The sequence below is a fragment of the Pongo pygmaeus genome, chromosome 1 (genome assembly GCF_028885625.2).
Source record: "Pongo pygmaeus isolate AG05252 chromosome 1, NHGRI_mPonPyg2-v2.0_pri, whole genome shotgun sequence".
Taxonomy (NCBI): Eukaryota; Metazoa; Chordata; class Mammalia; order Primates; family Hominidae; genus Pongo; species Pongo pygmaeus.
The window spans coordinates 222,675,312-222,703,237 of record NC_072373.2 but is presented as its reverse complement, the minus strand read 5'-3'; the positions used below and the strand labels follow the sequence as shown (position 1 = coordinate 222,703,237).

General features: G+C 39.7%; 1 protein-coding gene across 10 annotated transcripts in view; it reads right to left on the bottom strand.

The window, feature by feature from the left end:
- The window catches only part of RERE (arginine-glutamic acid dipeptide repeats), a 466,306-nt gene that overhangs the window by 191,332 nt on the left and 247,048 nt on the right, over positions 1-27,926 (bottom strand). For all 10 annotated transcript variants that reach the window (XM_063668254.1, XM_054440862.2, XM_063668280.1 and 7 more), the window contains 2 exons: positions 11,259-11,364; positions 10,310-10,406 (listed from right to left, as the gene is read on the bottom strand). In XM_063668254.1, coding sequence (XP_063524324.1) covers positions 10,310-10,406; positions 11,259-11,364 — 203 coding nt within the window. The remainder of the gene's footprint in view (positions 1-10,309; positions 10,407-11,258; positions 11,365-27,926) is intronic.

Sequence of the window (27,926 nt, the reverse complement as noted above, 5' to 3'; positions counted from 1 at the left end):
ACACCTGTAATCCCAGCACTTTGGGAGGCCGAGGTGGGCAGATCACAAGAGGTCAGGAGTTCAAGACTAGGCTGGCCAACACAATGAAACCTTGTCTCTACTAAAAATACAAAGATTCGCTGTGCATGGTGGCGGACGTCTGTAATGCCAACTACTTCGGAGGCTGAGGCAGGAGAATCGTTTGAACCTGGGAAGCAGAGGTTGCAGTGAGCCAAGATGGCGCCACTACAAGGACGCGTGACAGAGCAAGACTTCATCTCAAAAAACAAAAACAAAAACAAAAAACAAAAAACAAAATTAAGATTATTAGCTTAGGAGTAAAAAGTCCAAAACTGTACAAAATCTTTAACAAGGAAGATTTTTAAACACTACTGAAAGACAAAAAAGTGGATGCGAACAATGGTAAAACATCCATGTTCTTAGACAGGAAAACTCAAATTGGCATTTCTCCACAGATTAATTAATAAATCCAATACAATCCCAGTACAAATACCAACAAGCTTTTTTTTTTTTTTTTGAAACAAAATATTAAGGTTCACATGGAAAAACAAATAACTAAAAAAGAGAGGAACACACATTAAAACATACTATAAAGCCTCTGTAATTAAGAGTGTAGTGCTAGCACGTGAATAGACAATAGAACAACAAAACAAAAAAGCAAGTACAAAACACATATGGAAAGCAAAACACGACAATGGTGACATCTGAAACCACTACAGTCAACATAGGTATTTTAATACGTAGAGCTAGAACAACTGGGTAGAATTATTCTTTAAATATGGTGTAGGGAAAGGCTTTCTAACTATGACTCAAAATCCAGAGGCAATAAACGACTGATAAATTTGATTAGATAAAAATACATTTTACACAATAAAAAATACAATACATGAAATTAAATGAAAACTGACAAAAGTGGGAGAAAAATATTTGCAACAATTGCCATGTACCACAGTCATATAAAGCACTTTAAAAGTAAAACAAAAAGAAAACCCAATAGAAAATACAAAAACAGACAATTTACAAAAAAGAGACAAAAATATCCTTCAAACATGAAAAAATGTTTAAACTCATTGTTAGTGAAATAAAATAAAAACACGGAGATAACACTTCTCACCTATCAGACGTAAAATTTTAAAAAGACAAAACATTCTATTAGGAAAACAGGCTGCTTCATACTTATCAGAAGAAACACAAATTGGTACATGCCAGCTGAAGGGAAATTTGGTAATATGTAACAAACCGCATAGGCATAAACCTTTCAACCCAGCAATCCCACTATTATAAACGCACCCTGAAGTTCCCAATGATAAGAAAACATATATGCACAAAGATATCATTGCAGCATCATTTATAATTGCAAAATCCTAATCTAAATGCTCATACACAAGACAGCAGTTACATCAACTATAGTGTATCAACATAAGGAAGTAAAAGAGAATGAGAAAGTCCTCTATGAACTGATAGGAGCAATTCCCACAATATACTGTCATCAAGTGAAAAGAGCAAAGTACAAAAGAGGATCTACAGTATTCTACCCGTCGTATAAGAAAGACGGGGTTTTAAGAAAAGAGGCATGCATCTGCTGATTTGTGAAAAGAAAATGCTGGAAGGATGATCCAGCAAGTAAAATGATCAGTTACCTAGAGCAGCAAGGTAGGAGTGAGAGGGAAAGAAGTAGAGGATGGGAACATGGTGGCAGGGTTGAAGAGCATCTTCCTATAACCCTGACTCTTAGAACCACAGCAATAGTCCACATGCTCTCACACACCCATAAAATAAACAGTCCAGGTCAACAAGGAGAAACCAAAAATAGGATGTAAACAGCAACAAATGAACCTAAATGTATTACAAATAAACAAACGCACATAAGGAGGTAAGAAAGAACAGAACTGACCTAAGTAAGAGCAAAAACAGTATCTTGCACTATAAGACTGAAGACAAAAAGAGTCAATAAATGGGTTTCTCACCAAGACGTGGGTTACAAATTCTGAAACTAAGTTGTATGTATTTGAGAATTAAACAAAAACAAGTAAGTATATTTTAAACAATGAGAACTGAGTTTCTTCTGTGTTGGAGAAAGTAGTTATAAATAAGGGAAAGTGAAGAATAAAATCTTCAGGCCAGGCCCAGTGGCTCATGCCTGTAATCCCAGCACTTTGGGAGGCTGAGTTGGGTGGATCAGGAGGTCAGGAGCTCAAGACCAACCTGGCCAAGATGCTGAAACCCCATCCCTACTAAAAATACAAAAAAATTGGCTGGGTGTGGTGGTGGGTGCCTGTAATCTCAGCCACCCGGGAGGCTGAAGCAGAGAATTGCATGAACCCAGGAGGCGGAGGTTGCAGTGAACTGAGATTGCGGCACTGCGTTCCAGCCTGGGCAACAGAGTAAGACTCTGTCTCAAAAAAAATAAAATAAAATCTTCCAGTGTTGGACTGGAATTGAAATTAATATAACCTTACGAGTCTGGGGTTAGGGGAAGTGAACAGGCACAGGTTAGTACACATATACATCCTAGCTCTGCCTGCTAACTGGATCTAGAAACAATGACACCCAGTAGTAATACACATGCCTAATACCCAGATCTTGGTTTCTAAACACTGCTCTCCACTAAAGGGAACCCGGGTTCCTCACAGAATGGTTAATTCCAGCGCTGGAGGTTAGAAAATAAAATACAAGTCTGAGAACATCTTGTGGAGCTAGAAATAAGAAAGTGCTCAAAAAATACAGAAGTTTGCTGGTAAAGTGCAGGGGCCAATCTGAAGTAGCTCCTAATGGCCAAAGCTGGGCAATAAAACAAAAAATAATAAATTATAACAAAACAAAATAAATATCCATAAGTTCATGCTGATGTAAATACTCAAATAGATTTAGGGGATAAAAGGGAGATTTCTTTACTACAGTAGAATTCCAATTAATACATGTAGAAGAAAAGAAAAAAAATGAAAAACCACCATAGGCAAGCTTCACAGAAGTAACTTTTACAAGTGAAATCCACTGATAGGTGCTTAAAATCACTGGGTGAAAATTTAAGGAGATAAATGATTTGCAGAGTCTCAAAGTGTCTCCAAGTTAATTACGTACGGGGAAAAGCTGCTTTACAGTGAAGAAACCTGGCAGAAGCCACATTCATCAAGTAGTCAAGGTCAACATCACCAGTAATTAGACATTATCAACCTCATGAAGCCCATGATAAGATGCACTCAGAAACACGTAATTTCTGTGGTTCTTGCCCAAAATGCCTAACTTCAGAAAAGTCAAATTGAGGGACATTTGACAAAATAATTGATCAATAATATTTACAATACCAAGGAAGGTCATGAACAGCAAGGAAAGACTGGAGAACCATTACACACTGTAGGAGACTAAGGAGAAATAATTAAATGCAATGTGGGATCCCATATAAGATGCTAGAACAACAATGAGGACATTATTGAAATTCAAAGAGAATCTTTAGTCTAATGCTGTTGTATCAATGTTAATTCCCTGGTTCTGATAACTGTACTACAGTTGTAGAAGTTCACATTGTGGGAGGTTAGGGGAGGGATATATTGAAGCTGAGTACTTGTAACTTTGCTGTGTGTCTAAAAATACCTCCAAATAAAACAAAGTTTTTCAAATACTATGAAGTACTGAAGGGCAGACGGAATATCTTACTGGGTAGGTTCCCATCACCAAATATAGAGCCCTTCATCTACTAGTAGATTAATAAAGTGTTAAATGATGAATGAATAAATAAAGGAATTGACAGGTTATGATGTCTAATGAAGTACTAAGCATGTATAGACAAAACAATAAAAATGCTGTAGATCAAAGTTATTTCACATATAAAAACAACTGTAGATTAAAGCCAGAGAAGGATTCTTAAACTGCAAAACTAAGAGCTCTGAGACACCATGAAACTCCTTACAGAACTTGCAGGAGCTAAAGGGTGTTTTTGTTGTTGTTGATGTTGTTTGTTTGTTTGTTTTTGAGACAGAGTCTCGCTCTGTCACCCAGGCTGGAGTGCAGTGACACGATCTCAGCTCACTGCAACCTCCACCTCCCAGGTTAAAGCGATTCTCCTGCCTCAGCCTCCCTAGTACCTGGGACTACAGGCACCAGCTATCACACTCGGCTAATTTTTTGTATTTTTAGTAGAGACGGGGTTTTGCCATGTTGGCAAGGCTGGTCGTGAACTCCTGACCTCAGGTGATCTGCCCACCTTGGCCTCCCAAAGTGCTGGGATTACAGGCGTGAGCCACCGTGCCCGGCCACTAAAGGATTTTTAAATGGTTTAAGGAATGGTTGGGAAACTGTCCACAGATGTAACTAATCTGTTTCAAGCCCTAAACATATACATGATCCTAGTTGCTCATAACAAAGTAGGGAGATAAATTAATTTATAATGAAAAGAAACAGACTGGAAGCCTCAAACAGCTAATTTAGGGCTCCTTGGCCCTGGTCTTCCAGAAAATTCATCCTAAAGCATCTTCCTGTAATAGGAGCCCCTGGGTAAAATGACAGCCTATAACCTGACCTGCAGTAGAGTATTTTTTTCCCCAAGTGACTCCTCCAAATAGGAAGCAGGTAATCAGAAAGCTGGAAAACAGCCCTCAAGCCGACAAGACATTTATGATCTCCTGTGCTGCCCTCCACAATCAATACTGGAGAATGCACTGATGCGAGTACACAATAAACCTGAGAATGTTCCCCAGGTCACATGTCCTCAGTCCAATCACAAAGCAATCACTCCAGATCCTTGGATCATTAATAAAACATTATCCTTAGAGGAGAAAAAGTAGCATAGAAAACAAATTACAAGTTACAAGTTTATCTGCTCGTTCTTGGAGTGTGTTGAGATAGCTCCCTAAGCTGAACTCTTCTCCATATACCTGAAGGAATCTAAATATCTAATCCCTCCTCCTCCAACAGGCCACACAGAAATAGTAAAATAAGTGTATGCTGAGTGATTACACCGTCATTAACTCAGTACAAAATTATTCTTAATTTCACTTTTTCTTTTCTTCCCCTTATACTTTTAAGAACTCAGCAGAAATTCAATGAGCTATGGAGTGTACTACACATGTTACTAGGACCTGAGATGCTCTTTGAGGGACTTTCACACTCCTTACTGTACTGGATGTGGAACCAGATGTGTGTGTTTGGTTCAGGATTCTGTCATTAGTCATGTGACCCTGAACAAGTTTGTCAAAAGGTTAAAAAACGTGACACTGGCCACAAGGCTACAGCAGAGCCAGGATTCAAACACAAGTCTTCTAACTTCAGTCTATTATACCACAATGCCAGCCAAAAATTCTTACCCAGGAATAAACAGAACTCAACAAATACTCTATTCAAAATGCTAACTTTACTCTATGGCGGTTATGGATAAAGTGTGATGAAATAAGATCAGCAGCTGTAGAAACTTATCTTGAAAGGTAGAGATAAGGGATAGCTAAGGTCAAGAATTCAAAACTAACAGCAATGAAGTAATGCTGGACTTCAACACACATTTCTACAACTGCGAAGGGCTCAGATTTTCTTATAGGAAGAAACTCTGGTAGGAAAAAGCTATAATCTCACAATTTACAAAGAAACTACAGGGCATTTTGTTTTCCTTTTGATTCACCATGGCTAAAGGATAAAGCTCTCTCTCCTCCTTTATAACCCAACTCTAGCACCAGCTTGAAAGAAAACCTTATACATCAGTTTCCTCCTGAGTGAATGGAATGGCAAGAGCCCCCTCAGAGTTACTGTGACCGGATGAAACCACACAACCGAGCCCTTTGATCTTCAAGAAGAATGGTGCTAAGCACTAACATGATCAGTCTTTTTCTTTTTTCTTTTTTGTTCCCCATGGTTTTTTTCATTACATTTATTTGATCCCTTTTCATGTGCCTACAGACTATTTTATTTGTGTCTCTCTCAAAATTGAATTTATTTTTAGTAGTGCTGGTTTATAACTATGGAGAAAGAATAAACTCTTTCTGTGAATAAACTATGAGAAGAAAATTGGAAAAAAAAAGTTAAAGCTTAACTTTAACCATCCCCCACCAAAGACATCCCAAACATTTTTTAAGCTAATCTACCTTGGTGAAGAGAAAGAGAACTGCTGGGGGCACTGCCATCCCATTCTGTTTTATGGGAGTAATGGGACAGGCAACGCTTCTGTCACAGTGAGCGCTGCTGCCAAGAGCGAGGCCGGATCACTGACAGCAATGCGACCCTGCACCATTAGGGAAGCGCGTCCACACACATGTGTGACCCTGCACCACTACACACACACAAAACTGCACCACTAGGCCAGCGCGTCCACACACACACAAAACTGCACCACTAGGCCAGCGCGTCCACACACACACAAAACTGCACCACTAGGCCAGCGCGTCCACACACACACAAAACTGCACCACTAGGCCAGCGCGTCCACACACACGTGTGACCCTGCACCACTAGGCCAGTGCATCCACACACACACAAAACTGCACCACTAGGCCAGCACGTCCACACACACACAAAACTGCACCACTAGGCCAGCGCGTCCACACACACGTGACACCACACCACTAGGCCAGTGCGTCCACACACACACAAAACTGCACCACTAGGCCAGCGCGTCCACACACACGTGAAACCACACCACTAGGCCAGCACGTCCACACACACAAAACTGCACCACTAGGCCAGCACGTCCACACACACACAAAACTGCACCACTAGGCCAGTGCGTCCACACACACACAAAACTGCACCACTAGGCCAGTGCGTCCACACACACACAAAACTGCACCACTAGGGCCAGTGCGTCCACACACACACAAAACTGCACCACTAGGCCAGCGCGTCCACACACACGTGACACCACACCACTAGGCCAGCACGTCCACAAACACTTGTGACACCACACCAGTAGGCCAACGAGTCCACACACACGCGTGCAACACCGCACCACTAGGCCAGCATGTCCACACACACACGTGACACACCAGTAGGCCAGCGTGTCCACATATACGCGTGCAACACTGCACCACTAGGCCAGTACACCCACAAACAAACGTGACACCACACAAGTAGGCCAGCGCATCCACACACGCGTGTGCGACACACCACTAGGCCAGTGCATCCACACACGCGCGCAAAATTGCACCATTAGGCCAGCATGTCCACATGCACATGAGACACTGTACCACTAAGCCAGCGCGTCCACACACACGTGACACTACACTACTAGGCCGGCACGTCCACACACTCATGCAAAATTGCACCACTAGGCCAGCACGTCCACACACACACGCAAAATTGCACCATTAGGCCAGCGTGTCCACAAGCACAAGACACTGCACCACTAGGTCAGCACGTCCACACACTCACACGACACTGCACCATTAGGCCAGCTTGTTCAGTGACCAAACAACCACCTGTCATCTGATGTCTTTGAAAAAAACCCAGTAGTCAAGTCACAAAAGGATGTTGTATTTGAAACTTACAAAATCAAATTCAAGGTAAAAGTTTTATAAAGCAGCTACCACTTTTTAAGACCACTTTAAAGAAAACACCACAGGAGAAAAAAAAAAAAAAACTAATTAATGAGGATTCTAATTATATACCCAGTGAAAAGAAGATAAAGTATTACCACTGTAGCACTCCAGCTGTGGTGGCCAGTGAAAGGACAGTGACTTACACATTCACACATCTCCAAGAAACATCTGATTGTAAACTTAGCTACAGTAAATTCATGGAGATCAGATGGAATTATTTAGGATAACTTGTTCTTCTAAAAATGCTAAAGATAAAAACGGGCCGGGCGTGGTGGCTCATGCCTGTAATCCCAGCACTTTGGGAGGCCGAGGCGGGTGATCACTTGAGGTGGGAGGCCGAGGTGGGTAATCACTTGAGGTCAGGAGTTCAAGATCAGCCTGGCCAAGATGGTGAAACCCTGTCTCTACTAAAAATACAAAAATTAGCTGGGCATCGTGGCACATGCCTGTAGTCCCAGCTACTCGGGAGGCTGAGGTAGGAGAATCACTTGAACCCAGGAGGTGGAGGTTGCAGTAAAGTGAGCCAAGATCAAGCCACTGAGCTCCAGCCTGGGTGACAGAGCAAGACTCCGTCTCAGAAAAAAAGATTCTACAAATCTCAATACCAATGATAAGTACTGAAATATGTTGATTTTAAGCATTTATGTCAAAACATGTTGAATACACAGTTACATATCTCACATATTTGTTCAACTGAAACTCTAAATCGCTTAAAATCTTTTCCCTCAACCCGTGAGACAAGATGGAAACAGGAAGGAAAGAGTATGCAAACCAGCGTAAGAAGTATTCCAGGATTTGGCTGAGTGCAGTGGTTCACACTTGTAATCCCAGCACTTTGGGAGGCCAAAGTGGGTGGATTGCTTAAGCTTAGGAGTTCAAGACCAGCCTGGGCAAGATGGTAAAACCTCATCTCTACGAAAAATACAAAAATTAGCCAGGTGTGGTGGTGCACACCTGTAGTCCCAGCTACTTGGGGAGGTAGGATTGCCTGAGCCCAGGAGTTTGAGGCTGCAATCAGCCATAATCTCACCACTGCACTCCAGGCTGGACAACAGAGCGAGATGCTGTCTCCAAAAAAAAAAAAAGACGAGAAATATTCCAGGATTAAGTCATCGGTCCCAGCTAACAATATTCCAGGATTAAGCCACCGGTCCCAGGTAATAATATTCCACGATTAAGTCACCAGTCCCAGCTAACAATATTCCAGGATTAAGTCACTGGTCCCAGGTAACCATTTAACTGTTCCATCAATATAATCAACCCTGCATTAACTTCCTTTGTTCAGCAAGAGAGCTTAAGCTTGGAAAGCCAATCTTAAAAGTCACACAAAGCTTGTGGAAGTTCACAAGAAGTTTATGAAACACTGAGAAACTCTCTAAATTCATCTAAATTCCTGTAAGAAGTCAAACCTAACTACATCCATGCCATACCCCACAGCAGAGTTGGCAAACTACGGCCAGAAAAGCTGTATCTGGCACACCGCCTGCTTCCTGTGGCCTGAGAGAAGAGTTTTTCCATTTTTAAATGGCTGAAAAAGAAAACAAAAGAAGAATATTTCCTGACACATGAAAATTAAATGAAACTCCAATTTCAATATCCATAAAGTTTTACTGCAGCACAGCCACTTCATTTACTTCCATGTTGTCTAATAATTGCTTTTATGCTACAATGGTTGAGCTGAGTCACTGCAACAGATACCATGTGAAATAGCTGACCCGAAAAGCTTGCCAAAGCCTGCCCTAGAGTTGCTACTAATTTACCTTGAAATAACTGACTTTAGCTATGTAGCTTTGCAAAAAAGACTCCAGGTGGTTTTCCTGAATGCCATCTGAGCATCAGAATGGAGAAATTATTGTAACTCATTGTAGTTTTAAGATAAAAGCTACCAAAATCCCAGCATTTTGTTAAAACCATATTACAGTACTTAACAAAAAAAAGTAGTCTTTCACCACTTTATTTCCAGTGAGGAAAGGGTTTTAAGAATATTAGTAGTCTTACTTCCTATACCACTTAAAAGGCACAAAGTCAGCCATACACACACAAAATGAGCCATTATGGCCATCCTTTTCTTGAAAGAGACAGAAAATACCCACAGATGCAAATGTCGTGGTCTTTTTTTGACATAATTCCTGAAGACATTATGACTGGCTGGAATGTTACCTTCTGCCTCAGAATGAAATCTTCAGTATCTTTCTACCCATCTCTTCCCCCTGCCAATGAAGCTGTATAGTAGGAAATTTTTCAGACATACAGAAAATGGAAGAACAGTTCAATGAAAATTTCTATAACCTTTGCCTGGGTTCTCAATTAATTACACGCTGCCATATCTGCTTCATCCATTTCTCTATCTTTTCTAGTGGCAGGAATTAAATCTTTAGAAAGTAAACTGCAGACCATCAAAACACTTTCTCCCACCTCAGCTTCCCAAAATGCCGGGATTACAGATGTGAGCCACTGCACCTGGCCCATCGGAACATTTCGCCCACACACTTCAGCAAACAATACCAGGATAATAATTTCCAAGGAAATGAAGATACAATAATATAGAAATGGCATTAAAAAGTAAATTATCAAAAAAGAGAGAGAGAGAGAGGTAAAGCTAGATTAGTGAAGACATGGAGAACCTCTGCAATCTCAACAATCCAGAGCGGACGCTGGAATGTTCACTCTGAAGCCAAAATAGGAGTCTGATTAATACAGTGACTACTAAAAGATCAGGAGAGATTAGACTCTCCACCTCCTGCACTCAGTGACTCCTCCTTTACATGGAAGAGCACGTCTCCAGGACTTACCTAAGGGCAGCAGCATGGTAAGTGTCAACGTAATCAGAAATGAAGAGCTCTCGGTTCTTGATAACTGGGTCTGTAATGACAAGTTCTCTTCCAGAGTCTGTCAAAAAATTAATTAAGAGGACATTAAAACTGAGTTTCCCAAAACAAGTAAAAAAAATTTTGTAAAACTTTTCTTTCAGGTTTACCACCCACTAAATAACCAGGCCTGGTTAGCATCGTAAGTATGCAAAATAGAGAAGAGGAATCATAAATTGCAAGAATAACAATAACAGAATGTACAGTTTTTGTCAACAAAGTATCTTCTTGGCTATGTTTTATACCACTTACTAAGAACCTATATTTTGCCAAAATGGATTCAGCACAAATGGAAAAAGAAGAAAAACAACTATCTTATCCTAGCACCTCCTTCAACTACGAAAATACTTAGTGATCCTGTCCATCTTATTTTTCTTGCTAAATATTACAAAATGGAGTGAACTCACACAGCTTCCATTGAAAAGAATATTTTTAACAAGGAACTATAATTTACACGCTTTAACAGAGGTTTTTTTTATAGTTTCAAAGAAGGAAAAAAAAAAACTCAGAAAGATGAAAAAAAGAACATCATTCTTCCTAGCTGCTTTTCATTGGTTTGTTGACTGTGAGAAGAGTGGAGCAGGATCAGGGCCAGGCAAAGTTTGATACCAGCGCCAGCACTGCCACATAGAGGATGCATGGCCCCAGCAACGTCCTTAGCATCTCTCAACCTCAGTTTCCTCATCTGGAACTGGAGAGGGACAGACCCACCTCACGTGACTAACTGGTAGCCAATGTGAATCGTCAAGCATAAGGCCTACCAACACTCCAAAATCCATTTTTCAAAAAGTTATCTTCATTTAATGAATGTCTCTAGAAAGAACTCTGCCCAAAGCTAAGAAATACACGAATCAAACCAGAAGGACATATTTACCATTTTCATTATGTCGATCCTGAACCAAATGCTGATACACAGAATCTGGAACCTCAGATTGACGGTAGTACCATTTGACGTTCATGAGGAGATGGTCCCTCTTACTCTGAAAAGGAAAATCTAACAGCATTAGGAACAGGATTTCAGGTGGCCATAAGTGCATATCATACCCATGACCAAAAGCCCCTGTAAACGGGTGGACAGGTAGATAGGGAGAGACACAATTACCATCAGGACCACAACAATACGTAAGTCAGTTATGAGGTCAAATTTTATTTTTTAAAAACACCCATCAATAGATCCCTCTCACCTTACCCCTCTGAACTGCTTATTTCAGGAAACAAAAGGAGACCAGTCTTGAATCTGTTTATCTCCCCAGTTTGATTAACTAATCCATTCAATATTACATTTTTATTTAACATTAACTATACAATACTACATTAATATATCCTATTTTAATCTTTAATCATTTTGGTAAATATTTAGAGTCAGTGTTACCTGACTGTCAAGGCTCATTAAGGGCAATAAGCTAGAAAGAACTTACCCCACAAGGCCTGGCACAAAATCATCTCTTCTCCAAGGTCTGCCTATTACCCAGACTAAATTAGATTCTCCTTCCACTGTTTAGCCACAGTTACTGTTAAGTGCCAAATGAATATAGCGAAGAATGGGTGGTGATGAAGGTACCATAGTCCAGACACCTCATCTCATTTATTTCCGAGTCTCCAGATAATAGAACATCTTGTATATAATTATTTGTGAATAATGAAGAATTTTATGATTATCACATAAATGACCCTGTAAATGTTTGCAGGACACTGAACTATGTTATCCCTAAAAGTTAATTTTGTTCCCAGTTTGTTCAGAGAATAAAGGATCAAATATTGCCCTTCCATTAGCAAGTTATGGGGCTACAGCTTGCAAAAGATCGTCTCTGTGGCTGGTCAAGAAATAAATAGCTCAACAGGGAGTGCACTGAGGTTTCCTGCGGCCTCCTAAAATACTTTTCCAACCCATATGCGGCCTTAACAGGCTTCTCCAAGGCGAATGCTGTATCATGCCTTTCAGCAGCCTCTACATTCTCATCACAGGCCCGTTGGTCAGTAATGAATGAGCGCTAAAATTCAAGAAATGCCTCATGTTTATAAAGGGGATGCCTAAATCCTAAAATATGATAAAAGAGCCCTCATTAATGAAGGAAGATGCTTCCTGCTTTAACGAGCAGTCACAAATATAGCCAACACTAAAACACCAGGAAGGCTCCAAAAAACCTTTGCTAAAAAACACTTAAAAGCCATTTAAAGAATCAGAAAGATGACAATTGCCACAAGTTTCAACAGAACTCAAATGTGAAGATGTGTTATTTCTTTTTTTTTTTTTCTTTTTTGAGAAGGAGCCTCACTGTGCCAACCAGGCTGGAGTGCAGTGGCGTGATCTCGGCTCACTGCAACCTCCACCTCCTAGGTTCAAACAATTCTCCTGCCTCAGCCTCCCAAGTAGCTGGGATTATAGGTGTGTGCCACCACGCCCACCTATTTTTTGTATTTTTAGTAGAGACATGTTTTGACAATGTTGGCCAGACTGGTCGGGAACTCCTGACCTCAAGTGATCCATCCACCTGCCTCAGCCTCCCAGTGTGCTGGGATCTCAAGCATGAGCCACCACGCCAGACGAAAATGTGCTGTTTCAAAGTAAATACAAAAATTGGCCGGGTATGGTGGCGCATGCCTATAATCCCAGCTACTCGGAGGCAGGAGAATTGCTTGAACCCGGGAGGCGGAGGCTGTGGTGAACTGAGATCGTGCCATTGAGATCGTGTCTCCAGCCTGGGCAACAAGAGCAAAACTCCATCTCAAAACAAAACAAAACAAAAAAACAAAAAACAGAACAAAACAAAACAAAAAACCAAAGTAAATAACATAAATACCAAGATTCTTTCTTTGCATTTAACTGTGCCAAATACACGTGGCCTACAAAAATAGTGCATCATCACTGGTTTAATTACACTTTATACATAGAATAATCCTACATGATGAGTACTCTTCAACATGTATCCATTTTATGCCTTTATATTAAAATTTTTGATGGCAAAAACATTTTCTACACTGTTTACGCTGCAGATGGGAAAAAGAGGACATACCAGTATGTTAAATAAATAGAATAAATGTTACATGTAGCAGTTTAGAGAAATAATTACTTTCAGCAGGGGATTACGGACGTGCTAACATCTGACTTGAGAAAAAATGGGAGAGATTTCAATGAATTTTTTCATTGAAAGACATAAAGATAGACAAACTACTGAACATATCCAGACCCCACAGTCCATCTGCATGCGTCGAGGAAGCCATTCTAGGGAAATATGGAGACGAACCTGAGTCCTGACTCTGTCTGGCCTTTAGTGAGCTTACAGGACAACTGGAGTTTTCTAACTCTATTGCTGACCACATACACAGGCAGCAAGGGACAAATCGCCAGGATATGGGAGAGCAGCTAGGAAGTGTAGGAGATCAGAATACACCACCTCAAAATATGCTCTCTGGCACAAGGATTATTTTGCCAAGAATTTAAGAGGGGTACAGGAAAAATTATATTTTGTCTCCAACAAAACTTAGTTTCTTCCCTAGGCAGGATAATAAAAAGCAGGACCAGGATAAGATTACTCATTATAGAAAAAAATACATATAAACCAGGGGAAGCAGCAGCACCTGTTTGGCAGTGCTCGGGGATGCATTCAGTTAAAATACGCCGTCTATAGTAATGACTCGCTCAACCAAAGCACTACCGACATTTGAGCCAGAGGATTCTTTGTTGTGGGGATCTGCCTGTGCACTGTTAGATGCTTAATGACATCCCTGGCTTCTAACCACTAATTGCCAGTAGCACCCATCGTCCAGTTCTGACAACTAAAACTGTCTCTAAACATTGCTAAATCTCCCCTGTGGGGACAAAATTGTCCCTAGTTGAGAAATCATTGGTCTAGTAATTCATTTTGTTTTGTTTTTTAAGGAAAACAAAACCAGAATGGCAAAAATAAAACCTGGTTCAAGCACTACAGGGTAGGGAAGATGGCCTACTGGAAAGAAGATGGGAAGGCCTGTGGCCCCTCCAATCTCAATTCCATGACTTCCCATGTATGTGACTTGGGGCACATGACCGAGATTCTCCCAGTCTCCCCTTTTCTGTAAAAAGGAGACACTGAAATCTACCTAAAATAATTACTGAAAGAATCAAAAAGACAGAAAGCATCTAGAACTGAGTAGGTGCTCAATGAAAAGTGTTTCCTCTGTTGGTAGGTGATTGTAACCAATAGTTCACAGAAAAATCTGAAGAACTGTGCCGAGAAGTGTAGGAGTTACTTCTTCACCAGAACTTGGTTTCCTGCAAGGGATGATAGTGATCTCTAGTCACTGAGCTACTAATACATGCTTCAGTGCTCACAGAAATGAATTACTTCACTGAGCATACAGGAGTCCAGATCTACTAGCACTCCTAACAACAATGTTTTAAAATCTACCGTCTATGTATTTCTGCAACACATTTAAGACATCTGAAAACCTGAAGGGCAACAGAAATACCTTTTAGATACAGTAACTCAAATTTGTACAATGCCTATTTTTTTAGAACCAAGCCAGGGATACTGGTGATCTTCTGAAGTACAATATCTATGTTATCTTATGACGTAGGAATGCCTGATTACACAAATAAATTAACTGCTTTGGTTTATTTGTACCTAGATGTATGACTCCTAATATTATACTTTACAATGGCAGTGAAGGAACTATTGGACTCCCCAATGCAGTACTACGCAATAACCAGGGAGTGGCAGCATTGTGCTAAAAAGACTTCCCAATCAATTCCACAGATAAAACACACAAAGGTAGACTGGAAGTAAACAACAATTTGGAACAAATTTAAGTAGCTGTAATATCCACAGTCTTTCTAAATAGGCCGGTAACTTAATTAAAAATTAAGTCTATAAAGGAAGGCAGTGTGTGGTTTCAGCAGGTACTAGATTAAAATTAGGTAATCTAGGATTGCAGTTCAGTCTGCAACCACTAGTTGCAACCTTAGTGGAGTCCCCCAACCCTCTGAAAAGTGAAGGGATGGAACAAAATTGTTTCTATGCTCTCTTTCCATTCTTACATGTTTATATCTAGATTTCCTCCTCAAACAAAACCAAGTAGATAAAATGATGCTGTGGGAGAATATCTAATTTTTCCCCTGTATCTGTGCAATGGCACTAGCTAACAGTGCCATCCTAAAGAAGGTTTACAAATTAAAATGTCACCTTCAGTGGAAGCTGGCCACTGCTATACTGAGGGAAGAAGAGAGCATCCCCTCCCCTGAGTAAGTGTTCCCAGAGCTACCTCAGACACAAAAGTATTGCTCTAAAGTTAGACACAGGTAATTAATTATGTAATTCCTACTACTCACTAGTTGAAGAATTTTGTTCAAAATCACAGAAAATTAAAGCCAGACATGAATTTAGAGATCATGCAATTCAAGCAAAACTGTCTAAGTTTGAATCCTGGCTCTGCAACTTACTAAGCTATGTGACTTTGGACAAGTAACTTCTCCAAGCCTCAATGCTCTCATATACAAAATGGGAGAAAACCAAGTTTCTACCTTATTCGGTTGTGAGGATTAAATAAATTAATATAAAGCAAGTGGATAAGCTCAATAAATGTTAGATATTACTATCATTGTTTTACAGAAAAAGAGAGCAGCCAACATAGAGAGAAAAGAGGTCACTTAAAGGTTTTGCTTTTCTAAGATTCAAAATTATGTTAGTAATAGCAATATGAAAATGTCATACAGCAAATTAAGAGGAAAATGTCTTCACTTTTCCAACAATTCTAGACGCTTATCAATAATTTCTTAAGAAGCCTCATTTTTTACTACCAATATAACAATGGCATAGATGTCAAAATGTTTATAAATAATATATTTTAAACAGAATGCGGAATAAAGAGGGAAGTGAAGCTTCCTGTGTGAAAGCACCCTAGGGTATACTTCTGAATAGTAAGAGGAGCCCACTGGGAAGTAAATAACTTCTCACCAGTTTGTTTGTTTGTTTGTTTAGAGACAAGGTCTCACTCTGTTACCCAGGCTGGAGTGCAATGGCACCATCATGGCTCACTGCAGCATCGACCTCCCAGGCTCAAGTGATCCTCCCGCCTCAGCCTCCTGAGTAAGTAGGAACACAGGCACCCAGCTAATTTTTAAAATTTTTTTGTAGAGATGGACATCTTGCTATGTTTTAAACCACTAAACAGGAGCACATCCAATCTGCTTATAATAAAGTTTCGGGGCTCTGTGCAAAAAAAAAGGGGGGGGAGGGGGAGTTGTTTCTGGGCTAAATTATGGACCCTGGCTGGATTTGTCTTGAAATGAAGAACATATGTCGATTTAAGGAGATTAATAGAGGACACAATCCATCCCCCAAATCTGGGCTTAGAAAAAAGATCCTTATGGTAGCTATTTGAGAGCAGAATAGCAAAGATTTCTACACATCTTTGAATATCAGACAATAGTGTTGAGATTTAACAAATTTAAAATAACTGAAATGAAACACTCAGAACTAGATAACTGATAAGGGGTAGACTAGGGGAAAAGGAAGGCAATGGAGACAGGCAAGGCCAAGAAAAAGTTGCTGTTGAAGTGCAACTGTGTTGTCATCAGCAACACACAACACAGTCTGCCCAAATACAGACACAGGGTCTAATGTTGAGATGGAAACTTCCTTCCCTAGAGATCTTTCATGATTATTAGTTTAGTGTTTTATCAATTTAAATAGCCTGAGTCTTTCCCACAAACAGTCTTAATATCAGCCTCAGGGCAATGTTTTTCCACAACATAAAAATAGTAATAATAATCGAGGGGGTATCTGGATAGTTCATAAATACCAACAGGACTAGGGCAGAGAGAGAGAGTCCTTCATACAGAGGTGGCCTGCAAGCCAGATGGAACAACTGTAAATTCACCTACGATAGAGAGGAAAGAGCTTCTTTGTCCCATTGATCACCAGCTGATGATACCTGCCACCAGCTCATAGCAGGGATCATCAGGTCCCCAAAGCCTCCAAAACAGACCACTCCTGTCCCTCTGTGTTATCAAATGTGACAGGGATATCAAGGCCAAAGACAGCTTCAACAGAGTACAAAGATGGATATTAGCAAATAAATAACTTTGCCAAGTCAAAACAATCTGCTAGAGAGAAGAGGAGTAACCTCCTGCATATTTTTAACTGCTTAGTCATGGGGGCTCTTGATTCAGAACCAAGTGAAATCAGATCAAAATTCTTACTTTATAAGCCAATATAGCCAACCAAGTTTCTCCAGAAATTTGGGATGAAGTGGCTAACATGTGTATACTGTATGGCTTAAAAAGATACTTTCTGAAGAAACTTTTCATGCATTTCCACAACATGGTGACAATAAGGTTAAGAGTTGTCTGAACATTAGAGGTTTACTGTATAATTCAGAAATGTATACATAAAACTTTTAATTGGTAGTCAGACACTAATTAAGCATACAGAGGGGGGAAAACCGTCTCCTAGAGATATCACTATCTCCCTTCAAGTGCGCTCACCAACCAGTTTAAAGAGGCATTAACTCTGCCTGTTGAGCCCACCTCCACTTACAGGACAATGACTGTTAGACGTGTCACCTTAGCTAAGACCTTGGGGACACAGTCATAATGGCTTCGATCATTCCCGACTTCAAGGGAGAAGGATAGGGACAGACAATGGGGTCAAAGATCACTATTCTTCAAAAGTCAAAGCTAACTCCAGATACAGACTGAGTAACCTCTTATCCAAAATACCTGGGACCAGAGGTGTTTCTGATTTCAGAATTTTCTAGATTTTGGAATCTTTGGGTATACATAATGAGATATCTTGGGGATGGGACCCAAGTCTAAACACAAAATTCATTTATGTTTCATATAAACCTCATACACATAGCCTGAGGGTAATTATATAAAACATTTTAATAATATATGCAGCCTGTCACAAAGGTTAGATGTGGAATTTTCTACTTAACGGCGTTATGACAGCACCCAAAAAGTTACGGATTTTCAAATTAAAGATGCCCAACCTGTATTTATTTACACAGGCAAATCAAAACTAAAGATAAGCTTTCTGTACCAGTCATAGTTACCCAACTTTGTGGATAAATATCTGAAATTAAATTTAATTCAATTAAAATGAAATTAGATCCAGGAATCCCACTTCTGTGAATTTACCAAAATGTTTAACATCAGTTTGTCAAAGAAAAGCCTACACTCCCAAGTTTATCACAGCACTATTCACAATAAACAAGTTAGGGAATCAATCTCAGTGCCTATCAACAATGAATGGATACAGAAAATGTGGTGTGTGTGTATGTATGTGTGTATATATATGTGTGTGTGTATACATATATATATATAAAACTACTATTCAGCCTTTAAAAAGAAGACTCCTGTCATCTGCAACAACATGAATGGAACTGGAGAATATTATGCTAAGTTAAATAAGCCACGAATTGAAAGACAAATACCACATGTGCTTATTACATGTGGACTCAAACAGCCCAACTCACAGAAGTGAACAGAAGTGGTTACACAGGCTGGGCAGTGGGGGAATGGGGAGTTAATGCTCAAAGGGTACAAAATCTCAGTAAAGAAGAATAACTAGGTTTTTTAAATGATCGACTGCACAACATGATTAATATAGTTAATAACAGTGTATTGTACATTTCAAAATAGGTAAGAGAGTAAATTTCAAATGTTGCCATCATAAAAAATGACAAGTAATTGAGGTGATGGTATGTTAATTAGGTTGATTTAATTATTCTTCATTGTATTAATGAATCACACAGCATTTTGTACCCCATACATATATACAATTATAAGTTGTCAACTTACAACAAAATGAAATTTTGAAAATGAAATCAGATAGGAAATATCTTGTAATATTTCAAGCCTCTACCCTACTTAACATAAGACTCTAAGAATGGCTGGGAACCGTGGTGCATGACTGTAATCCCACCACTTTGAGAGGCAGAGGCAGGTGGATCACCTGAGGTCAGGAGTTCATGACCAGCCTGGCCAACATAGCAAAACCCTGTTTCTACTAAAAATACAAAAATTAGTTGGGCGTGGTGGTGGGTGCCTATAATCCCAGCTACTCGGGAGGCTGAGTGAGGCAGTATAACGGCTTGAACCCAGAAGTTGGAGGTTACAGTGAGCGGAGATCGTGCCATTGCACTCCAGCTTGGGCAACAAGAGCGAAACTCTGTCTCAAAACAAAACAAACAAAAAGGATCTAAGAATTTTACATATCTATATATATTATCTGTATAACCTTATAGCCATTACAGCTCAAAATGCCAGGAAAGAGGTATAGAAAAACCTAAAGCAGAGTATATCACCAGGCCTCAGGCCATCAAGGTTCATGTATCCCAGGGTTCTGCTCTGACATGGGGACCAGTGGGTAAGGGAAAAGCTGAAATACTGATTCCACAGACTTTTTTTCTCAGGGGAAAGAAAGGACTCTGAATATACTTTATAATCACACCATCCTATACACATTCCCAAATGCACAGAGTCATTAACCATTTTGTTTCATTTTGAGAGGGCAGAGTGAGGGCAAGTAAATTTCTTATTGCCATTGATAAAGTATCCACTCTTGTTTGATCCTGGAACACCTTCTCCCAACCTCGGTGTATTTTAGTGTAGGGCTGGGACTGAACAGACCTAAAAATCCACAGGGTCATCTTCTGCATCCACTCTCAGTGGTGCCTGAACCCACCTGTGGAAGGACCACAGCTGTGGCACAGCTCCCCTCAGGTGGCCACACTACTCCCATTTCTAAAATACCTTAAAACAAGGGGCAGGTAGAGGAAAAATAAAACATAATAAAATACCTGGGCTGGGTGTGGTGGCTCACACCTGTAATCCCAGCACTTTGGGAGGCCAAGGCAGGTGGATCACGAGGTCAGGAGTTCAAGACCAGCCTGACCAAGATGATGAAACGCCGTCTCTACTAAAAATACAAAAATTAGCCAGGCGTGGTGGCGACCACCTGTAATCCCAGCTACTTGGGAGGCTGAGGCAGAGAACTGCTTGAACCCAGGAGGCGGAAGTTGCAGTGAGCTGAGATCGCACCACTGCACTCCAGCCTGGACGACAGAGCAAGACTCTGTCTCCAAAACAAAAAACAAAACAAAAAAACCTGAAAACAAAAATTAGATGGGACACAGAATCCTGTTGGTGGTAACATCACATTTATTAGCATTTCCAAATGGGTACACCTGGAACTCCTGGTATATCCAATATACAGCAGACTACTGGAGGGGTCTACTCAGAACTGGAATAGTAATTTTTTTTTTTTTTTTTGAGACGGAGTCTCACTTTGTCACCCAGGCTGGAGTGCAGTGGTGCCATCTCAGCTCACTGCAACCTCCGCCTCCAAGGTTCAAGCAATTCTCCTGCCTTAGCATTCTGAGTAGCTGGGACTACAGGCACGTGCCACCACACCCAACTAATTTTTTGTATTTTTAGTAGAAATGGGGTTTCATCGTGTTAGCCAGGATGGTCTTGATCTCCAGACCTCGTGATCCGCCTGACTCGGCCTCCCAAAGTGCTGGGATTTCAGGTGTGAGGCACCGCACCCGGCCAGAACTGGCATAATGAATTTTTAAAGAAAAGTAAGTAGATGAAAGAAATAGAAGGAGACCATGGCCACATCCATCTGACTAGGCTGCTTACTGCTTGTAGGCACTAGGATCAAGGTTACAGGCTCATTTTCAAAACCTATGAGTGGTATTCAATTCAAAAGATTTGTCAAGAGATAACATCAGCATCTGGGTCTGTCTATCAGATGTTGAAGCATGAAGGGGGAATGGTAGAAAGGCAGATGACTTTTTACAGTGTTTACAATCAAGATATACAAATAACTGGCTACATCCAAACACTCAGAAAGATGATGTAACTATGAATGTATTGAAGCACAGGCTCAGATGATCAGCAATAATTTCAAAACCACTGTTTCTTGATGATACCTTGTTTGTTAAACCTCTGCTGCTGTTAAATTATTTTTACACTTTAATATGGAGAAAAATCAACCAATATTTTGGTAGGAACTAAAACAGTGCATGAAAACTAAATCATCTCTGAAATGCTAGCTAAGGAGTCAAAACTCATCAAGGATTTTCTACTTAGGATTATATTGTGTATGAACACTGAAATTTTCAGACAATTCATTCTTGTATTTGTTTGTAGCAGAGAGGCCAAAAGTAAGTACAGGTAAAACCTTGGGAATATTTGTACTTCTTGCCCTCACCTGTAAACTACAAGGCTAGGTAACTAGATAACCTCTGTTGTCCTTAATGTCACACACACACACACACACACACACACACACACAGATAAACTATACGTAAAGGTGACTTAGCAGGTAGGGACAGACATAGCAAACTAAAGAGCACTTCTGTAGCTCCCCAAAAGTATCCCACAATGTACTTCAACCTGACTATGGGGGTTAATATCAGGTGTCTGAACTGGATTAAGGGACATCTAGATAGTTGGTAAAGCATTATTTCTGGGTGTGTCTGTACAGGTGTTCCTAGAGGAGACTGGTGTGTCAGATGGTAGCCTGCGTGGGAAGATCTGCCCTCAATGTAAGTGGGGCAGCATCTAATCGGCTGGGGTCCAGAACAGAACAAAAAAAGCAGGGAAAAAGAGACTTTGCTCTCTCTCCAGGAGCTAAGACACCTTTCTTCTCCTACCTTTGGACATCAGAACTCTAGGTTCTCCAGCCTTTGGACTGAGGACTCACACCAGTGGCCCCCCAGGCTCTCTGGGCTTCAGCCTCTGACAGAGTTGTACTATAGGTTCCTTCGGTTCTGAGGCTTTTGAACTTGAACTGGGCCACACTATCAACTTCCCCGCATCTCCAGCTTGCAGATGACCTGCAATGGTCTGAATGTTTGTCACCCTCAGAAACTCATGCTGAAACTTAATCCCCAATGTAACAGTATTAACAAGTGAGGCCTTTAAGAGGTGATTAGATCACAAGGAGCCTGATAACTCATTAATTCACTGATGCATTCATGGGTTAACAACTTATCACAAGAGTGCGTCTCTTATAAAAGCCAGGTTGGCTCTCTCTTGTGAGCCCTATTGTCCTGGATGCCTTCTACCAACCACATTATGGCGTGGCACAAAGCCCTCCTCAGAGGCCAACCAGATGCAGCCCTTTGATCTGCAGTCTCAGATCATATCCAGAACTATGATAAATTTATTTTCTTTATAAATTACCCAGTCTCAGGTATTCAGAAAAAAAAAAACTAAGACATTGCTATCATGGGACCTAGCTTCTATGATGGAGTGAGACAATTCCCTTAATAAATCCCCTCTCATCTGCCTGTCTGTCCATCTGTCTATCTTTCCAGCCAGCCAGCCAGCCAGCCCATTGGTTCTGTCTCTCTGGAGAACCCTGACTAATACACTGACAAATACTAAATGTCAGATTCAGCTTTAAAAGTTCAGTTTTGAAGGGTCAATTTGGCAAGACGAAATTTCACAGATAAATTAAAATCCTATACTTGGACCTCCAAAATCTGCTGACCAAACACAAAAATGAATCCCATTCTAAACAGTATTCCCCCAGCAGCTCTGGTTTTATCAGATCAACACAGAAGCACAAATTTTCTCTTTGGTCCAAAGGATTTCTCCCATAAAGGAAGAAAAAAATAGCTATTCGTAGAAAGTGTAATAAGAAATTGTCAAATTCTCCCTTAATCCCTACTAAAGCTTTAAACAGTCCATTAAATTTCTTTAAAAGCAAAAAAAAAAAAAAGACTACAAATATCACAAAATTTGACAGTTTTGTAATAATACTTTAGTTGTTGTTTGCTGACGGTGGTGATGGCAGTGATATTATTCATTTTGAGGGAATTAATGACTTCTTACATAAGACATAGCCAGAAAAGTTACAGAGCTCAACCACACATCAATGGTGGGGTCAGACTTTGCGGTAATGAGGAGGATGTCAAAGAAAGGGTGGGGAATTTCTCACATTATTTAACATCACATTATTTTACAAGTAAGAGTTACCAACTTATGATTAAAGATACATGGCAGAGACTTTACAATTAAAAACCGATGATGAGCTACCATGATAATAATTCCTTGAGGTTGGGCACAGTGGCTCACATCTGTAATTCCAGCACTTTGGAAGGCAGAGGCATGAAGACCTCTTGAGCCCAGTAGTTTGAGACCAACTTGGGCAACAAAGTGAAACTCTGCCTTTATAAAAAATTTAAAAATTAGGCATGGTGGCATGCTCTTGTAGTCCCAGTTATTCCAGAGACTGAAGCGGGAGGATCTCTTGAGCCCAAGAGCTAAAGGCTGCAATAAGATATGATGGCACTGCCACACTCCAGCCTGGGTGACAGAGCTAGACCCTGTCTAAAAAAAAAAAGAATATATTTTATTGACTCAATACACTTTTTACAGAAGGACCTCTCAAACATCTTAAGCTTCAAGATTCCTTAGATTCTTAAAAATTATTAAAGAGTCAAAGAACATGGGTTATAGCTTATCAATACTTACTGTATTTAAAAATAAAAAAATTTTTGGCTGGGTGCAGTGGCTCATGCCTGTAATCCCAGCACTTTGGGAGGCTGAGGCGGGCGGATCACGAGGTCAAGAGATCGAGACCATCCTGGCCAACATGGTGAAACTCCGTCTCTACTAAAAATACAAAAATTAGCTGGGCATGGTGGCGGGCGCCTGTAGTCCCAGCTACTCAGGAGGCTGAGGCAGGAGAATTGCTTGAACCAGGGAAGTGGAGGTTGCAGTGAGCTGAGATTGCGCCACTGCACTCCAGCCTGGCGACAGAGTGAGACTCCATCTCAAAAAAAAAGTAATAAAAATAAAAAAATAAATTTTTTTGTAATTTATGAATTCATTAATAACAGTAATAAACCCACTACATGCTCGTGTTAACATATATAATTATAACAAATAACTATAATTTTTAGAACGAACAAAATGTAGGAAATGAATAACACTTTTATTTCTGCAAATCTCTTTTACTTCTGGCTTAATAAGAAAACAGATTCCCATATATACTTCTGCTTCTGTATTCAATCTGTTGAGCTATATCACACATCATTTAGCCTTTTGTGGAATGCACTGTACACTCCTGAGAGAATGACAGTGGAAAAAAAGCAAATGATGTCTTGGTATCATTATGAAAATAGTTCAACTCTACGGACCCCTGGACCATAGTTAAGAATGGCTGGTCTCTGAGATGAAGTCGACAAGCTGCACAGATGGCTCCAGGTGCCCTCTCTTTTAGACACAATTATTTAAATAAAAAGTATGCTCGCGAAACAGCACAATGACTAGAGATTTTAAGGCACAATTTCATTTAGATGTCAGATACTATTAAAAAAGATTTCATCATTATTTATACAAACATTCCAAACATTCCAGACATTCCAGTAGACAGCAGAAGTTATACAAGAAGAAAAATCTAAATAGGAAACTCTCATTGTCAAATTTAAGGTATCTTTCCCTCCAGAAACTGAGCTCAGGATATAAAAGAAATATTTAAAGCTTGATTCAAACAAGTATGTATTTGTCTACATTAAAAAGGTATACTACTTTAAAACAACGGTGAACCCTTGAAGCTGAAAGCATGCAGAAAATAATAACCTAGATAATTTCCGCTATTCCAGGCAACTTTCCGGCCATTTCAAAAATGATACTGCTTTCCACCTGAGAAAACTGGCAACATTAAACAAAACCTTTAAGAAAAAGAAAGATATTAGCTTACAATGTTAACTGAATCATATCTTTTATAATTGATTAATATACCTAATTTATGTGAATCTAGCAATATTCTGCCCTCTCCTGGTGATACGCTTTTTGTACCTCTGCTGTCTGAATTAAACCCTGAGTGTAGAGTTGGTAACACAGTAAAGTAACTTTTAGCAACACAAATATTTGCACTTTTAAGAAGCACTAGAGACACAGTTTTAGAAATTACTGACTCAAAAGTTGGCCTGCATAATAGGAATCCAAGTACAGCCAGCAACTTACCAATAAACAAATTCAAATAGTTGGATAAGAATAGGGAAAATCAGCAGGAACACTAAAAAAATTATATTTTCCTGGTTTATGTAAATCAGTCTGTCTTATCTTAAATATCTTATTTCTTCTCTTCCTTTAACTTAAACCAAAACAAAGACGGTAACCTTTAATACTAGTTAGTCTATTTATAACCGTTCCATCTACAACCATTTTTCTAATACAAACATGCCCTGATACCTTATCTCAGTGCACATGCCAGACAACAAAGGCCCACTGGCCTGCTGGAGAGGAGAAATGGAAAGCAGGAAATGAGAAGCCTTAGTTAATCTCCAAATAATCGATCAGTGTATTCAGTCAAGTGTGAGCTGAGCTGGGAAAATGCTGCTTTAAAAAAGAAAAAAAGAAAATCAAAGAGCATGTGACTGGAGCCACAATTCATTTTAAAATAGGGTAATTTTTGTCACAAAGATTCTGCATCACGTTCAAGCACCAACAACAACACACAGAAATGTTCATATCTTCTGCAATAAGACCCCTTCCTTTAAAATCTCTTGTCATCTTTTTTCAAAAACAAGTTTCAACTTTTGGGTTTTGTTTCTTGTTTTGATTTATCTTAACTATTGAGGTATAATTTACATACACACAATAAAATTAACTTATTTTAGTTTCAACTAGTTTTGACAAATGTATAGAGTTGTGTAACCTCCACCAAAATCAAGATAGGCAACCTTCCCATTACCACAAAAAGACCAACTTCCATTACAGAATCAACATTTGCTGTGATGAAAAGGCTTTGGGTGCCAGTGTTGCCAGAAAAACAACATTCTAATCTAATTTCCTTCCTCCATTTTAGCACACAGAGAAGTTAATATGGAGAAAAACAATTTGGAGTCCGCTGTGACTCTTCTATCTATTGCTAGAGAATACTACAGACAGGAATCCCATGATCTTTAAATCAAGTAATTGGCTAGATAAAACTTCTGGGCTGAGATGTAATATGGTCTCAGGAAGTTCCTAGAACATACAACAGTTTCAGTGACAACTGATATAAAAATAAACAAAAATAATTTCAAATTAGATCTGAGATATACTTTCCTCAAACTATATAAGGAATATTTATTGGGCATCTGCTAGGCACCAGACACTGTTCTGGAGATGGTCGCTGAGGATACAGAAGTGGGAAAAACTGAAAGTCCCAGTCCTGGTAGAACTTCCATTCCAATGGAGGAGAAGACCCCTTACCAACTCCCCAACCCTCTCCTCTAAAATGTCCAATAATGGTTAAGTGCTTTTAAAAAGTTATGATGAATGAAATCTGCCACTTAGTAACCATAAATCCTAGGCAAGTAACATTTATTTACACTGTTATTTAATCTCTTTGGATATTATTTTCCTTAAAATTAGTGGTCTTCTCAAAAGTACTTCAGGATAGCAGGAAAAACTGTATTGTGACCTGATATGTCATATACAGAGACAGGTTTAAATAACCCTAATGATTCCATATACCAGTTTCTTTGCCTACAGGACCCAGGAGGAAACCCAAATGTCTTGCTTGCTCTCTTGAGCATGTTCATGAAGACTCCCAAAGGTGGTTCTACTTTCTTGCTTTATCTTTCTTATTTTTCTTTTCAAAGTTTTATTACGAAATATTTGACAGGCAGAAAGGTATAAAAAAAACAGAAACCATCTGTACCAAACATACCTAAAGCAACAAAAACATTATCGAACCTAAAGAAGCTGCCTGTGGAACCTGCCTACAGCCCAGAGGTAACCACCACCTTGAATTCACTGATCCTTCCCATCCAGTACTTCATGCTTTTACTTAATATATATAACTAAAAATACATAAGGTATTATTTTGCATGTTTTTATACTGTACATAAATGACACTAGACTCTTTGAGTTCTTCTATAATATGCTTTGTTCTTTCAGCATTATGCTTACATGATCCATCCACGCCCTAGTTCACTTATTTTAAGTGACATATATTACCTTCATATATAGCACATCACAATGTGTTCATACAGTTTCCTGATAGTAGACATTTGGGTCATTTCCAGTTTTCCACTGTTACAACCTTGGCTGTAATAAGTATTCCTATATATGTTTTCACACATAAAACTTATCTATTCAAATGATTTAAATTACTCTGAATGTTTGGTGCCACAGCTAAGTGTTCAAATTTTGGTATTGGTAAAATGTTGTTCACAGTGTCTTACTAAGTAATTTAAATATATATTAAAGGCTAAAAAGTTTATGTCTAAGCATAGTTTTAGATAAAGCCATTAACTGTGATGTGTTGCCTTTTATTTCTAGAGACAGTCTCACTCTCACCCAGGCTGCAGTGCAGTGGCCCAATCACAGGTCACTGCAGCCTTGACCTCCTGGGCTCAAGCTCTCCTCCTACCTTGGCCTCCTGAGTAGCTGGGACTCCAAGCAAATGCCACCACGCCCAGCTAACTTCTGTACTTTTTATAGAGACGGGGTTTCACCATGTTGCCCAGGCTGGTCTTGAACTCCTGGGCTCAAGCAATCCTCCCTCCTCAGCCTCCCAAAGTGCTGGGATTATAGACATGAGCC